The 17,750-nt window shown below is 36.7% G+C and overlaps 1 protein-coding gene across 1 annotated transcript in view; it reads right to left on the bottom strand.

The window, feature by feature from the left end:
- Window positions 1–16,112, bottom strand: part of LOC105981307 (chromosome unknown open reading frame, human C3orf67) — a 219,018-nt gene extending 202,906 nt beyond the window's left edge. Inside the window, exons 1-4 of the mRNA XM_013010418.1 lie at window positions 15,914–16,112; window positions 13,366–13,455; window positions 10,291–10,384; window positions 1,251–1,323 (exon numbers count right to left, since the gene is read on the bottom strand). Coding sequence (XP_012865872.1) covers window positions 1,251–1,323; window positions 10,291–10,384; window positions 13,366–13,455; window positions 15,914–15,934 — 278 coding nt within the window. The 5' untranslated portion in view covers window positions 15,935–16,112. The remainder of the gene's footprint in view (window positions 1–1,250; window positions 1,324–10,290; window positions 10,385–13,365; window positions 13,456–15,913) is intronic.
- Between the last annotated feature and the right edge of the window lie 1,638 nt (window positions 16,113–17,750).

The following is a 17,750-nucleotide window of genomic DNA, read 5'->3' as shown; positions in this document are numbered from 1 at the left end:
TGCTTGGTAAGAAATGTACGCATTATCCTGCCCATGCAATTGTAACCCCTCTGTACAGTATGTTCACAAATAAAATAAAATAAAATTTAAAAAAAAATTGTTCCATCTTTCCATTATCATCCAAGAAAACAAGATTCAATCTTATTAAATAAATTCTATAAATTAACAATATTCAAACAAATAAAAATACCTTAATTTATATAAACCAATCAATGGCTAATCTTGTTTATTACATACTCACTAAGATTCTTTCTCTTTGTTAGTTATACCAGTAAAACTAGTACAAAATTATCTCCATTAGTAAGAAAAGCCATTTACTGCAGCATGGAAAAATATTGTATAGTTATTAGTTATAAAGAAAAGTTAGAAAATAGTCTAAATATAATTGCTAACTTAAAGTATACAAATTAATGATATTTTAGACATTCGATTTAATGTTAGGCGAATCCATAAATCAAGTATTATTTTCATTCATAGCATTGTCTTTATCATCTCACATAACAGAATGGCTCAACTGAGTAATTTAATTTTTGCTAAACAGTCCAGCAGGGCTATTTATAATTACTATATTCCAAGCTGTATTTGCAATCAGAGGAGGGAACAATATATCTAAACTATTGTCAATATTAGTAAAATGTAATATTTCAATCAATTTTAAGCCAACCATATTTTTGAGCAGCAAACAAACAAGGTAAAACACATTACCCTTCACTTGAACCCAAATTTCAACGTCTGAATGCTATATTTCTCACATTATAGACCATTGTCCAATTCATCATACTTAGATTTTTATTTTTGTCAGTCATGGGGCTTGTACTCAGGGCACAGGCACTGTCCCTGAGCTCTTTTGCTCAAAGCTAGTGCTCTACCACTTTGCATCACAATGCCACTTCCACTTTTCTGGTAGTTAATTGGCAATAAGAGTCTCATGCATGGACTTTCCTACCTGGGCTGGCTTTGAACCATGATCCTCAGATCTTAGCTTCCTGATTAGCTAGGACACAGGCATGAGCCACTGGCTTAATATTTCTTAAAAAGATAAAATTTACTTTCTTTCCTTAGAGAAATGCCAATCACAGTGATATCTAAGAAAATATGATTAAATTAGTTTAATTACTTTGTGTCTACTTGATAAGTCACTGCTATTTAATGCACAAATTGTCACTTGTAATTAATAACTATTGGTACTGTTTCAATTGATCAATTGTCTAATACACATAAAACATTCAAAGAAGTTCTTTATATCTTACAGCAATTCAGTAGAGAAGTCCTGTCCCAGGGGTATGTAAATTTGAAGCACAAGAAACCTCTGGATCAGTCCAACTACAATGAAAGAGAGGAAATATATACATGCAAATGTTCAAATCACTTATACATGAATATAAACACAATCACATGGCACTAACAAGCGAAGCTTTTAGCATTTCAAAAACACTATCCATGACTTACGACCTCATTATGAAAGTGAAAAGAATTAATGAAAGTCAAATAAAATGTTAGCAACAAATTTTGCCTTTTAAAGCCCCATCTGTGGCATTAGTGAAATTTTTATGAAAATTTTAAAAAATAGTAATTTTTATTTACAATTTTTATTAGGCTGCAAGAGAACATACACATAAAACTACACTCAATAGAGACATGTGAAACTGAACTATAGATTCTCATCAAAGTAACCATAAAAGCATGTGGCAATTATTTTTTCAGTGGCAGTTTTAACTGTTCTGAACAACTTAGTAAAGAACAATACATCAAAAAAGTAATTCTGGGCCAGGCACCGGTGGCTCACACCTGTAATCCTAGCTACTCAGGAGGCTGAGATCTGAGGACTATAGTTCAAAGCCAGCCTGGGCAGGAAAGTCCATGAGACTCTTATCTCCAATAAACTACTCAGAAAACTGGAAGTGGTGCTATGGCTGAAGTAGAAAGCACTAGTCTTGAGCTGAAGAGCTGAGGGATAGTGCCCAGGCCTAGAGTTCAAGCCCGATGACTGACCAAAAAAGAAAAAAAGTTAAAAAAAAGTAATTTTGATAAGTAAAACTGAGGGTTTTGTGAACCATATCTAGCAACATTTATCATCTCTTATATAAAGTTAACATACTTTAATTTGTCATCACCAAGTAAGAACTGATACCTTTTATTCCTTACTACTAGTTTAATCTGGATTCAAATATTCAAAGAAAACAAATCTTCATGGTACTTTGGATAGCTTTACTTTAAAAAAATCAATTAACTTAATATTACCTATCCAAACCCACTCACTTGTGCCTTTCCTCTTAGGTTCTGAACTTTTGCTTGATATTGCTATTATGATGCTCTTAACAGAGGCTTTAATACCATATTTCCTAAAACGTGAAATTTAGGAATATTTTCCCCTCATGTGTAAGAAACAAACCTTGATTTTGTCTGTGAACTTTCTATAGAGCCAATAGTACAAGATAACAGATAGTGTTCTACCACTTTGAGTGGGAGAGTTGCCTTTGAAGGCAACTGGTCTATAATGATGCTATTTCCTATTCTGACTTAGTGAGCTTAGCAAAGAAGTATTTTAAAAGTACCAATATGCTGGGCACTGGTGGCTCACACCTGTAATCCTAGCTACTCAGGAGGCTGAGATCTGAGGATTTTGGTTCAAAGCCAGTCCAGGCAATTAAGTCCCCATGAGACTTTTATCTCCAATTAAATGGAGCTGTGGCTCAAAGTGGTAGAGTGCTAGCCTTGAGCAAAAAGAGCTCAGGGACAGAGCCCAGGCCCTGCATCCAAGCCCCATAACCACCACCACCACCACCACCACCACCACCACCAACAACAACAAAAGTACCACTACATTTATGGTAATATATAAAAAGACTTTCTGGCATGGTAGTATATAAAAAGACTTTCCTATGGTAAATTGCTTTTGCAACATTTCAGAGCAACTTAAACAGTTGCTGTTTAACCCAAATTTAGTCTCTTAATAATAAACACTTGGTCAAATATGCTAACAATATTTTAAAAGAGAAAACTTTTACTGAAAAGGAGTAAGCTTGTAAATTGGTCTTTAAAGGCAACAACAGAATAGGCAATATAACAGAAATAGAGAACAGGCTCTGATCCTAGAAAATTCTATAGGAATCCGGCCCTACCATATTTATGGGGAAAGATAGGCAATGAGAGTTATGCTCTACAAACCAGAGCTAGATAAGGATACTCAAATGAGGCCACCTTAAATAAGCCATCATTAATCTCCTGTATCTTGCACTGATTGGTCCTGTGGTGTTCAGACATGGACAATGGCTTCAGTAAACAGCTCAAAGAGCATCAGAATAAATAAAATCAGTCTTTTAAAAAGGTCTCTAATTTATGCCACAAACCTCACTGAATCAGCTCTGATCCCTTCAAACACAAAGAGCTTCACTTATAGGGCATTTTTGTATGAGCATTTTTAGAAATGAAAACTCTCTACCCTCACAAAAAGAGCTTTATAATTCACCTTTCTCACTTATAGAAGCCCTAGTTCCCAAAAGATTTCACTTTTAAGGTTAAAAAGAAGTATGATGATACAATATGGTGATGATCTAACAGAGAAAAAAGTACTTTAATAACATTTGACACACAGATCCTATATGTCAGTAACGCTAAATAAACTTCACAGGAATATCTGTTCCAGTGGCCTAGTAAGTTTAAACAGACTTCAGGGCTACATTATATTTAAAATCACTCTAAGTAATACTTAATGTGAAACTACTGTAAGTCAAAAATGCCCATGAAATACATATTTAGTCTTTTTCCTGAAATATTCAAGTTTGTACAATTTTGTAATCTGTTGAATGAGACAAATTCCTCCCTTTTTTAAAGGCTCAGGCCATGGTTATTCCTCCTCCCTTCCCTTCCTCTCTCCATTCTTGGGGATTGAACTCAATGCCAAAGTGTTGTCCTTGAGCGTTTTTGTTCAAGGCTAGCCTTCTACCACTTGAGCCACACTCTATTTGTTTTTTGGTTTGTTTTTTTTTTTTTGGTTTGTTTGTTTTTGGTGGTTAAATGAAGATAAGAGTCTCATGAACTTTTCTGCCCAGGAAAGCTTCAAACCATAATCAAGCTTCAAACCACAATCCTCAGATCTCATGCCTGAGTAGTTAGGATTACAAGCATGAGCCACCAGGGCCCAGCCCTGTTTGCTTATAAATATTTTAAAATATACTTAAAACTAGTAAAGTACCACTAGATTTTTTAACAGTGATTTTATGCTTGTTTTGTTGAAGCAAATGATAGATTGTAGACTTCAAATATATTTTATAAGGATTGCATTGTCCAAAGAGTTGGGATGAAAGCACAGTATAGCCATCTTTCATAAGTGCCTTAAGGAGCCATAACAGAAGTTATTCCTTTGTTCCTATGATAGCCCATATCAAGTCACCAAACAAGAATTAATTATGTCTTCATTATGGACTATCCTAATCCCATAGAAAAATTAGTAAACTGTCTAGACCGTTTGATTGTTTCCATTCTATGAAACTGACCTAATAGTTTAGATTTCACATCATAGGATAATATGCACAGATTAAATTAGCTCCATCATTCAGCAACTATTATTGAGTACCTACTGTGCAAAACAAAACTCTTTGTTGAAGTTTTTGCAGCAAATAAGACAAACATGGTCTCTGTTCTTTGGAAATTTTATTCTATGTCTATAGAAGACAGTCAAGGATCTATGGTAGCATATGCTAAAAGGATAAAAGGATGGTATATGAAGAAATAAAGCTGAAGTTCAACTGGGAAGGGCAAGCAGAATTGAGCAAGAGGTTACAGGTGTAGGAGAAAGATACAAATGTTGAAGGCAAAGAAAATATTCCTTCCTGTGATGGGAAAGGACACAGTATATGGAATGAACATTAAAAAGTTTAATGGGTTGGTAAAAGATAGAAGAGAAAAAAAGAGCCGGAGGTAAGTCAGAATCCAATCACATGGAGTCTTACAGATGATATGAAGAACATAGATCACTAAAATCAATGGGAAGCCACTCAGAAATGCATTTGTTTATGAGGTATAGCCTTACTTGAGTGCTGTGTTTCAGGCAGTGTTCTTGGTGAACAAAGTAACTTAAATTATCTCTGCCATTGGCACTTATTTTCTGCTGATGAGAAAAAATAAATAAACCTAATAATTGCACAGCATATTAAATAGTGATTTAGGTATTGTGGGTGGGGCATAGAAATGAATAAGAAGGATCAAGAGTGGAGAAAGAATAGGACATATAATTTGTAACAACAATGGAGCAAATAAGGTTCATTGAGAAGGTGACTTTTTAGTAAAAGGCTTGAAGAAGAGAAGTGAGCCTTGTTGCTCTTTGAAGAAAGAAAACTAGACAGATGGTATAACATGTGCACAGATGCTAAAATGGTAGGGTATTAGCAATGAGTCCTGTATGGCTATAGTATAGTAAATAAGAGAAAAAAATTATAGGAGATAATACTAATGTTAAGAAGTTTACTGATATTTCATAGTCCTATACTCACTTGGTTTTTACTCTGTGAGATGTTGAGGCATTTTCAACACAGGAGTGACATGACTTACGTATTTTTTTATAATTTAAAAATAGTGCTCTGGCTGCTAATTTGACAAAAGACTATAGGGAGGCCAACTCAGAAACAGGGAGACCATTTAAAAGATAACTGCAGTAATATAAACATGAGATGATGGTGGTTTGGAGTGGTAGCAACAGCATTGGAAGTGGCAAGAAATAAAGTCTCAATCTTTAAAAAAAAATACTGCCAAGATCTTCCTGATGGACTGAATTTTTTAAAATGAAGAAAAGTAGATGCTTATTTAATTAAGAGTTTTGAGGCTGAACAATTGAAAAGGCAAAATGAGGCTATAGGAGCAGGAAGCATTTCTAGGAGCCAAGGCTAAAAGTTAGGCTTTTAATATACTACATTTAAACTGTAGAAAATGGCATGTCTTGAATTTTTTTTAAAGTGGCTTTCAAGTAACATTTCTAGATTAAGTTCAATTACCATTATATATTCCTATTTTAAGAGTAAATATACATTGACCATAAATTTGGCAGTAGGTAGTTCATGTTTGTTTCTGACTAGGTATACCAGGAGCATAAACAATTGATATTTAAGTTTACAGTTAAGAAGTCTGAGCTGGAATTATAATCTGATGTGATACAGTACTTAAATTCACAAACTTGATGCCAATAACCAAGGGAGTAAATGTAGGTTGAAGGGCAAAGATAACCCAGGGGTTTTGCAACATTAACACGGGTTGGTGAGAAGAGAAAGAACCACAAAAGGAGACAGAAAGACCAATGTTATGGGCAGAGAAGTAGAAGATTGAGCATCCTGGAAGATGGATAAATAAAATGAATTTGGACGGTGTCTGCTTTCTCAAAAGCTGCTGATAAGTGAAGTATGATAAGAACAGACAACTGGGCTACTGGATTCAGGAACACAGATCACCAGTGACTTTGATAAGAGCCCGTTAGTAGAATGGTAGAAATGAGAGCCATGGGAATGTTTCAAACAGAAAGTCATGATTTCAAAAAGAATACGAAGCACCAAAGTGGGGCATGAGGCAGCCTAGGGAAACCTTGTGAAGATGACCTAATTTACCAGAGCACCCAAAACTAAGATTATATAAGTTCTCAAGGATGCCATTTGATTTAGAGGCTAGAGCAGAGAAAACAATGGATTCAAAGGGGAGGGATGGGTGAGAATGTTGAAAGGGGTGACATTGACCAAAATATAAACTGTTTTGTTAAATGGCAACTCTTGCATACAACTACTTAATGATTTTTTTTAATCCCCTACCTAGCAACAACAAAGAAAAAGCCTTAAACAGAAGGTCTTGAAGACAGCCTTGGAAATGACAGATGTTTATGTGTGTCAGAGATGCTTTTCATATGTAACAGAGTCCATGATGGAGAACAGCAGGGACTTATTTAACTGACAAATAATTCACCAAGTCTCATCATCGTGGCCACATGGTTACAACTAGAAATTATAAATCAAATGTCATAGTTTCTTATTGTGATGTTTCACAAACGTATTGAACAACTGTGTGCCAGACACTAAGGAATACAAAGACGATTCATGATCCCTGCTATAGAGAAGTAGATAATCTAGTAACTAATACTGCAAGCTGCTTACTTGATAAAACATAGAAAAATTTATTTGAAAATCTGATATATTTAGAAATCTTTAAATGTAAGTTAATCCAGAAATACTATTTATAAATAGCCACACATAATTTCATTGTTAAACTTTCTTCTGAAATACCTAATATCGTCAGAAACACACATTGAGGTATCTATGTCAAGTTTGCATGAGGAAAGTGTATCTTATAAGATAGGAATACTAATTGAAATAGATAGGAAATGCTAATTGAAAGCCATTTTTCCATTCAAGACATGCCATTTAATTTAAGTTTAACCATATCAACATCACCCAGAAGGCCATTTTATATAAGTAAAAATAACTATAAATTTCTGTTATTGAAAGTCCCAAATAACTAATCTCAGAGGCACTAGTACAATGCAGGCTAAAAAACCTGTTCCATTTGTTGCAGTGCTGCATGTGCTACAGAAAAGCCGGATTAATTTTTAATTGCAAAGCATTGTGCAAAAAATACATTAAAAGATTCTTGTTTCTTCCAATTGAAAGCCATCATCCTTTTCACTTGCAAAGGTAATTATAACACATTAAATCTGATTTCTGAGGGAAAACCCCCTAGACAAGATTAGGAAGGAAGAGTTTATATTTAATCATTTTGCCTTTGGTGAAGCCAAATGAGAAGGTTATTAGAAATGATTGGTGTTTATCACTAACATGCATATAAGCATAGATGCTGAGGGCATTAAGCAGAGGTAAGCTTTATCAGTGGAACAGTAGGAAAAATCCCCAAAGTATTAAGTGGCTTAGAACAGTCATGTTCCTGCAAAGTCAGTGTATTGAAATCAGAGTTGATACTTTGAAGCAGACGGACTGTGTTGCTGTAAGAATAAACTATAGTCTCAGATATGTTTCCATAGCTCATCTTAGTTTACCTCATTTAAAAGGATAAATTTATATGGAAATGAAAAACAAACTGCTTTTTAACACATACAAATAGAAACTATCAGAAAACTATTATAATAATGGTAGTACAGTAATTTAAAATCATTTTAATGACTAATTTTTCTCTATTATCTATTCCTTAAGTTGCTCAGGGGTAAGGAACGACCAGCCCTCCAGCCATAAGGCCCAAGAAATTATTTGGTGCCTAAAGGGTTAAGACCTATATGCTTATTGCTAATCTCCTTAACTTGTATTGGTGATTTTATATGGCCTGTGACTGATTTACAAATATCCAAACAGCCTTTGGCAGAAAAAAAAGGTTTCTTACCTCTGGAAGGAACACTGACAAACCAATTTACAACAAATTTTCTTCTGTCTGTAACTTACACAACTTGGTATGAGTCTTAGAAATCTAAATGCATGCAGTAGCAGTAAATGGCATGTGGAAGCTTAGGAAGCTGAAGTGGAATTAGAAAATAAGGTACCGACAGGTCTTTTCATAGTGCCTGGTACACAGTAGGTACTCAATAAATGCTCTTAAGAATGAAGAAAAGGTTCATATGATAGTAAATACAAAATACAATTGTCTCCATATGCTAAATACCTGAAACTTATATTTAACACACAGGACACAGTAGGAAAAAAATCTGATTAACTATTTGACAAATCATGATCCTTAAGTAATATCAGTTTACACAAAGACTAATCAGGTGGCAGTCTTCAATGTTATTTAACTTACAAACAACTGGGCTTTTTTATCATAAATTTAGTTGATCTCACAGGATTCCTTTTACTTTAAATGGGTGGTATTTAATTATACCATCATATCCATACTTCATAAATGATACAATTGATACTTACTAAACTTTTTTTTTCAATACTGAGGTTTGAACTCAGTTCTTCATACTTAACTGGACAAGGGCTAACATCTGCCACTTGAGCCATGCCTCCATCCCTATAGCTCTAGCTATTTTTCAGATGAGATATCATGTTTTTATACCTAGGAACAGTCGTGGTCTTCGATTGTCCTACTTCTGCCTTTCATGTGTCTGGCATTATAAGTGTGAACCATCACACCCATATTGTTCTTTTTTTCCAGATTTTTAAAATCTTATTGTAAAGGTGATATAAAGAGGTATTATAGTTACATAAGTCAGGCAATGATTACATTTCCTACTGAACAGTGTCACCCCGCTCCCTCATTCTCTCCTAGTTTTTCCCCTCCGGACTTTTTTCTCCCCACACCCCAAGTTTCCAACATAGTGTCTAGTGGCTTTCACTGCTGAATTGTTCACCCTTTGTCTCACTGTTTCTTCGGTTCCCTTTCCCCTCCTAAATCAGATAAACTTATATTCAAGAAAAAGGGTACAGAAATAAAAAAAAAACAGCAACAGAAAGGAATAAACCAAGGAGAAAAGAAAGGAAGAAAAAAATGTAAAAAGTATAATAAAAAAAAACCTCTTGCTTCCATTTCTTGGAGTTTGTTTCTATAAGCATCATTTTATTTATTTATTTATTTTGGTCGGTAGTGGGGCTTGAACTCTGGGCCTGTCCCTTAGCTCTTCAGCTCAAGGCTAGTGCTCTAGCACTTCAGCCACAATGCCACTTCCAGTTTTGGTGGTTTATTGGAGATAAGAGTCTCAAGGACTTTCTTGCCAGGGCTGCCTTTGAACCACGATCCTTAGATCTCAGTCTCCTGAGTAGCTAGGATTATAGGTGTGAGCCACTGTCACCCTGGTTCAAAACCAGCCTGGGCAGGAAAGGCCATGAGACTCTTATCTCCAATAAATTACTCAGACAAAGCTGGAAGGGGTGCTGTGGATCAAAGTGGTAGAGTGCTAGCCTTGAGCAAAAGAAGGTTAGGGATAGCACTTAGGTACTGAGTTCAAACCCCAGACCCTCCCTCCCCCTCAAAAAAAGTCATGGCCAAGTACTGGTGCCTTACCCCTGTATCCCAGAGCTACTCAGGTTTAAAGCCAGCCTGGCAGAAAAAGCTATGAGACTCTTACCTCCAATTGACCACCTAAAACTGGAAGGGAACATGGCTCAAAGTGGTAGAGCACTATCCTTAAGCAACAAAATTCAAGTACAGTGCCCAATTCTGAGTTCAAGTGCCAAGATTGGACCAAAAGAAAGTTAGATTACCTCACATCAACAAATGCCAATGAAAGTCATATTAATATGCCTGCTCATAAGTTATAAAAGAATAACTTTTTTAAATGCTAACTTTCAATATAAAAAAAATCTTACTTACGGATTTGCTTATTCTCCTTTGGTAATTGAATTTTGTTTGTTTGGCTGCTACCTTCCAGGACAAACACAAAACTTTTAACTTCTTTATCAAACTCCTAAGAAACACAATGAAAACAGTGGTAACTGAAGCATATTTGATTTGTCTTCTTTTATAAAATTGGAACTGAAATTTTACAGGAAAAAAAAGTTTCATATTCAAATGACTTCAAAGTAGACTAAGGCCTTGATGATGTTCTATCCTGAGACCTTCTTGGAATTGGAATATGAAAGCCACTCGAAGCCATTGGCAAATTCCCTCCTATATGAGTACACCTTTCTTGAAAAGTAATAAAAGTTTCCAACTTCAGGAATTGCAAGTCACTAACCTAGAATTTCCTGAGTTTACCTGCTCATTATTGCTTTTCACTTATTTCTAATAGTAATCCCTATATGTATAAGAAATCAACTAATGTATGTATATCCAATCTGGATATAATTTCTTGGTTTCAGGCCATTGCTTAAACAGAATTATTATTGCATCATTTTTTTACCTACAATGACTACGAAACTTTGGTATATCATTTATTGGAAATTAATATGAATTACATGTTACAACTAAGATTACCTTTAAAAGCTAACAAGAGAGGCAGAAAACAAATCTAGAAATAAAAAACTTACATGAGTCTAATCCCCCTTAATCAAAATGCTAGTGAAAAGAAATACTTTTAATTTATTTCTGTGATACTGAGGACTAAAACTGGGACATTGTATAAGCTAGGCAAGCTCTACATCCCCAGCTCTATTTTTTTGTATTTTGTTTTTGAGATAGGATCTCACTAACCTTGTACAGGCTGGTCTGGAACTCATAATCCAATTTCCTGCTACCATTCCTGAGTAGCTGGAATTCCAGGAGTATGCTACTATACCATTTTTTAATCTTTAAGCATAAAGCTTCCTTTTCATATTAAAATAAATATATTACAATGCAAAGAATTAAGTAACAAATAAATGCAGTAAACCCATCACAGTATCATCTTTATGTATTTGAAAAGAACATACATGCACAAAGTATGTTATTTATTCCACTGATACACAATTGACCAGATACTTAAAACTTTTAAAGTAGCTTATCAAAATCCTCACATGCTTATAAACCACTGAATACTTCAATTCTAGTCCAGCTTTTCAAACATCATCTCCCACTTTACTCCTTCCCCCCTTATCTTTCGTTTAGTCTCTTTCATTTAGCCTTCTTTCAAGTCTCTTGAACATTCTAAGCACTCTCCTGATATAATGGTTCTGCACAAGCAAATTCTTTTTACCTGAAAGGTTCTTCTGACTACCAGCCCCCGTAGGTACCTAGCTGACTCAAAGAACTCAAACACCATTTCTTCAGAAAAGCCCTTCCTGATCTATGTGCTGAATGTTCAGTGTACCATTTATCTCATTCATAGCAACAGCTTTGCAATTTTAGGTTTCTCTTCTGTAGGTCTAGGGTTCCTAGCCTAGCAGATGGGAATGCAAATAACTATTCCACAAGGTTATCATTTAGATTATACAACATAATACAACATAGATAATGTGCTTAATGCTATGCTTGGCAAACAGCAAGAGATCAATTAATAGTAGTTCTAAGAGAAGCCATAAAATAAGGTCCCCAGAAAGACATTTCTTTTTTGGGTATACAACAGAAGAGGAAGAGATAAGGACAGAAATATATATATACAGATTTTTAGATGTGATGGGTTCTCTTTTGCCTATGAAATAGGTAACAAATAGCTTGTAGTGAATGAAGAGGGCAGTCTTGTCCAGGGTGTGGGTTGAGGATAAGAGTCTGGAGCCTAAAGGTTGGAAAATAGAAGATAATAGGAGAAATGACCTTTTTGGGAACCAAGACAACAAAGCAATAAACCTCTTTGGGCTGTTCAGAATAGATATATAGTGTTAACAATCTGAAAGCTGTAGATGTTTTCTCCAAAGGTACTGAGGAGCCAGATACAGGCAAAGAAAAGACTGTGGATACAGAAAGGGCTGGCTTGGCAGGTATAATGAAAGGAAAAAGTGCTAAGGCACTCAGTGTCTTGACTAGAAAATGACTGAAAGGATACCTTACTTTTAAAATTTGGGGGAAAAAAAAGAAAGTTAAGTACAGAAAAAAATGAAACTAAACACAATGACTGAAAGGTCTCAATTAGACTGAAGAACAAACCCAGTGGGAGAAAACTGAACAAGAACTCTTATGAAGCAAAGACTGGGGTTAGAGAAAGATGTCTCCATGTTTCACTTAGTAATTTCAGGATTCCTATAGTTTGTAGTAATAAGGTCCAGATAAGGTCCAGGTTGTGACCATGGGCATGATGCTATAACAGTATGGAAGATGTCATTAGATGTCATTTAAAATTAAGAAATCAAGGTGGGCACCAGTGGTTCCCACCTGTAATCTTAGCTACTTGGGAGGCTGAGATTGGTTAAGTTAGAGATTGGAAGCCAGCCTGGATATACCACTATAAAGACACTTCTCAGCAGCTGGTCATATTGATGTATGCCTGTCATCCTGGCTATGTGGGAGGCTGAGATCAAGAGGATGGATGAGTAGAAAAACCTGTGAGCATCCAACTCAATGAAAGAAGCTTGCATGGCAGTGTATGCCTGTCATCCCAGCTATGAAGGAAGCAAAAAATGGGAGTATGGTTCAGACTAGGGCAGGATCCAAGACCTTATCTCAAGGACAATCAATGCAAACACTTGCACTTAACAAGTGCTAGGTCCAGAGTTCAAACCTCAGGTACACACACAAAAGGAAGGGGGAGGAAATCAAGAAACTGAGAAGCCTAGAGCTTAGAGAGATTTTCCTTACTGACAAATAAGTCAATTAAAATGATGTATCAATATCAAGAAGGGGTATGACCTGTGTGCCAAAGTCTTAAATAATGGAGGAGTGGTGTCTAGAAGAGCTGCAGTCAACAATATCACAAAAGGATTTTGGAGGGAAAGAACAGGAAAAACAGTTCTGAAAACTGATCATGGCCTTTTCACTAAAATCTTCCCTCACATACATCTTCCCAGGATTTAGGTAGCTCTAACTTATGGCACTTACTTTCCAAATCACAGATGGACTACCAAGAATCTTCCATTTTGCTCCAGGATTTTTCCCCTGAGCACTAAAAATTTCAACAAATGCACCTCCCTAGAAAATAAAAACAAGATATTTGAAGTGAAATTTAATGCTAAGCATGAAATAGTATCCATCATATAGTGTAAAACCGTGTTCTGAGCATCTGTCAGTTAAGAAGGTCTAAGAAGAAACATTATCCCTCTTATTATGCCTACTTTATACCTTGATTGTATCTAAGCTACAACTGTTCTGATTTGAGGTCACCTTGGATTAATGGTTTAAGAAAATTACTTTTAAATCACGTTAAAAATTAGATAAATTATGCCATATAAACAGATCATGCTTGTAAAACATCCTTTGCAATGTAGAGCTTAAGTTCAATTCTGAAACTAAGCCAATAAATTCAGATCATTATCTGTGAAATACAATGTTCCCAGTCATACTGTCCAAGGCTCCAAAACTGGCATTTTAACTCTCTGACTTTAGAATTATTTAATTTCTTGGATTTTCATTTGTAAATGGGTATTTGTGTTATCTATTTGTGTCAGTAAACATTATATATATATATATATATATATATATATAAATTCCGAGAGAGAGAGAGAGAGAGAGAGAGAGAGAGAGAGGAGAGAGAGAGTATGTGAGCAAGCACGTGCCAGGGCTCAATAGGGCCATTTAAATTATTCAAGAAAAAAAAGAAAAATTAAGTAGTTTAGTACTGATCAATAAAAATAACTACTAAGGATTTGAGGGAAGAATTTTATTTTGAGCATTAGCACAATATCTTTTTATTAATGAAAATCAATTTGGTAATGCTTAAGAAAAAGAATAATTTCTACAAAAAGGAATCAGTTATATACACAGGTTACTTGTTCCCTAATGTAAACCTAGGAACACAGGGAAATGGCCTATGTAAAGACGTTAAAGATATTACTAAATGTCCACATGCTTTAAATATAAAAACAGGAGAGATAAATGACTGTCCCTAAGTAGGAATTTAGTGCAAATACGGAGATCCTGAAAAGATCAATGTGATTTGAATTACAAACATCATGAGAAAAAAATCAATCTCATTTTTTGTAACGAATTTCCAGTGTTTCATCTTTTTCTCTGTAATATAAAGATACTTTCACTTCTGAGTCTTAACACCTAATCACTTGAAGTTTTGACATTTAATTTCTTCTTCCCTGGGCAGTATCATGTGCAAAATCATATACAGGATAGAATTACTACAGCTTCTAAGAACAGGTCATATTTCACTGAATTTTGAATTTGAGACAACTGAGCTTTTAAAACAGAAAACCCTACATACTTAGTAGAATAGCAAATGTTGTCTCCCCAATTCTTTTTTACTTTCCCATGTTTTCTAAGTTTCTCCCAACAGGTATATTGCTATTTCACCATGTTACACCTTATCTAAATGAAGTGAAATAAACTCTAAATTTTAACTCATATAACGATTTTTTTAACTGAGATGGAAGAAAATTTCCTAATATGCTGTGCATAGATAGTATTTGACAAAAAGAAGCAACAAAGAGGTGGAGAAGTGTTAGTTCTGTTTAGGCACAGTGACAAAGGTCCTAATAGCAGAGCTAAGATAGTAAAGAGACTAAATAGGGACTGTCATCCCAGGATGAGGGCAGGAGGGCAGGACAGGAGGCTACCATCAAAGAAGAGCAGCAAGAGAACTGCACAATGACCTGAGGAGAGCAGGAATTGCAGGGAGACACCCCAGGATACTTAAGGTGACAAGGAACATCCAGAAGCAGGGTTCCTCCTCCATTTGAGCTCCTTGAACTACTTCCAGGAGAAACAATCACTTGAGGTAAGTGGTTTTAATGGAACATTTAACAGCCCTATGTAGGATTTCTGAGTTACCAGATCTGGAGGGGGAAGAGGACAGGAAGTCTGCATTTTTACAAGTATCCCAAAGTGACACTGATGTGAGAGGTAACTAACCCAGTTAGGGTAAAAATAACAGCACAGAGCCAAAATGCTTATTTCCATTCTGGGTTTAATTCACCACTACCAGGGTCTATTAATGGCAAGTACCTCAGGTGCTTGTTAAAACTCAAGATTTCTGTGCCTCCCTGCTCTCAAGACTGTGACTGACCCAGGAGGAGGTCTGGGGTGAGGTTTAAGACCTGTATTTTTTTAATATCATGTTATTGTTATTATTAAGAGTGTTGTACAGAGGGGTTACCATTTCCTAGTAAGGTAATTGAGTACATAGATTTCTTTTATTTTTGGACGATGTCACTCCTTAACCAGAATCTACCATCCGCTTCGAGAAGCACCCTATGGGAGTGAACAAAAGCCGTGTCAGATGGCTAGAACTCGGTTGCTTTTTTCATTTTTGGGTGAAGACCACTCATCTCTTTGTTCTTTTTCACCCCTCCCCCAAGTCCACCCTTTAATTTCTTTTCACCCCTGCCGCTCCGCGCCCATATGACTGGGGGGGGGGGTATCCTTCACCCAGCTCACCAGCTACAGAAAGCTACAGACCGCTTGGAGAGCAGTTCCGGGTTACCTGGTACTCATTTTTGAACATTCCCGCTGAGGGGCCCGGGACTTGGGGGACACAGAGTCCAGCGAGAGGCGTGACCCTGGTGGCTGGAAGCGGCGGGCGGGCGGAGAACCAAGGGCTTCGCGCGCTCCGCACCGATTCTGTCAGGCTCTTCTCAGTCCCCTGGTCAGCTCCACTGTGAGCTGCCGACCCGCAGCATCACCATCGCCGCCTCTGCCTCGGGGGCGCCGGGGTTTGCTGAGGGAACCTGGGCCCGGGCGGGCTCAGGGAAGTCTCCCGGGGAGTGAGAGCGCCCGGTAACCTACGTGACAGGGAGGCGGTGCAGCACCAGAAACCAGAAAGCCGCGCGCGCACCCAGAAAAGGCGGGAGACCGCCTCCGCCCCGCCCCTGAGTCCAACCGGAAAGCCCCACCCCCCCTGCATTCTGGACGCTCCCATTGGCTCCCACCAGGCCCTTACGCATTGCGTAGCTCAGGCTTCTCAGGAGGCCACGCAGCGGCGTGCCGTTGCCCTGACAACGGAGAAGCTCTAAAGATGGGCTTGGGCGAACCAGGACTGGACCTCTCCGTTGGTAGTAGCTAATGTGAGTCACAAAGCTGAAATCTAGCTTTAAGGGTTACCCACCCAGGTTCGGGACTTTTCTGGTGTGACTGTCACGGCTATATAACTGGTGTTTGATTAGGTGGCTGTTAGTTCTCAGATTTCCAAACTTGATTGGGTACCATTTTTAACATGGACTCCCTGTAGTTCAAATGTAAGGCATGGGTTAGACCCTTTTCAGGTAGGAATGTTTCCTTTAGTTTCCGTTGTGGCTTGATATCATTCTACTCCATCCAAAAGCCTCAAATATTTATTTTCCTTATCACATGCCAAACACGGTGTCCTGTATGCATGAGATGCAGAAATGATATCAAGGCTTATTCCTCAGGAATAAGAGGAGATGAAGGAACATTCTAATATCAAGGTAGGAGCTTCACACAGCTATCAATTGAATTACAATTTATTAAATCCAGATATTCTGATTTTTAGGGTTTGAACCTAGTTTACTTGTTTACCAACAATTTTTCCCCTCCCAGAGCTTTGTGTTAGAAGCTTTGGAAATAATGATCAAGAGATACAGTCTCTGTCTTACAAGACTTAACTATGTACAGGGAATATTTATGCATTCTTTCATTTAGGCCTCCAGTTCCACTTCCTGGTATGCGTGGCCTTTGTGAAATCGTCTCTTAATTGGACTTAAAGACTGACGTTTAATGAATACAATATGATGAAATTGTTGAGATGTACTTTTGGAGATTAGGTTACAAAAGACTATGATGTCTAAGTGCTATTTTTCCCCCCTCCTTTCTTTCTTTCTTCCCTCTCCCTTAATTTTTCTTGCCACTCCTTCCTTGTTTTCTTGGCCTTTCACTTTGAGGGAAACAAGATGCTGTGTCAAGGGTGGCCCCATTAAGAGTAAACTGTTGTTGCCTTCATAGTGAGGACCAAGTGGGCTTGAAAGTGAATCCTTCCTGGATCAAGCCTGGATGTGACTCCATCCTTGGTCAATATTTAGATTGCAATCCTGACCTTAAGTCATTACACACACCTAAGTTACACCTTAATTTCAACCATCCAAATATTTTGAAATAAGTATTTATTGCAACCTTTTAAGTTTAGGTATAGTTTTTACATAGCAATAAAAAATGAATATGCTCCTCACATACCCAGACTTACTTATCTAAATTACAAATACATTAATCTTTCTTACACTATAGTCCATACACTGATTTACATATGACCTTCTCTTTTCTAAGCTTTTCTAAGACTCCTAATAATTAACATCATGCTGGCCTGCTTT

The sequence above is a fragment of the Dipodomys ordii genome, unplaced genomic scaffold (assembly GCF_000151885.1).
Source record: "Dipodomys ordii isolate 6190 unplaced genomic scaffold, Dord_2.0 Scaffold12, whole genome shotgun sequence".
NCBI classification, from domain to species: domain Eukaryota; kingdom Metazoa; phylum Chordata; class Mammalia; order Rodentia; family Heteromyidae; genus Dipodomys; species Dipodomys ordii.
This window is presented reverse-complemented; position numbering and strand designations above follow the sequence as displayed.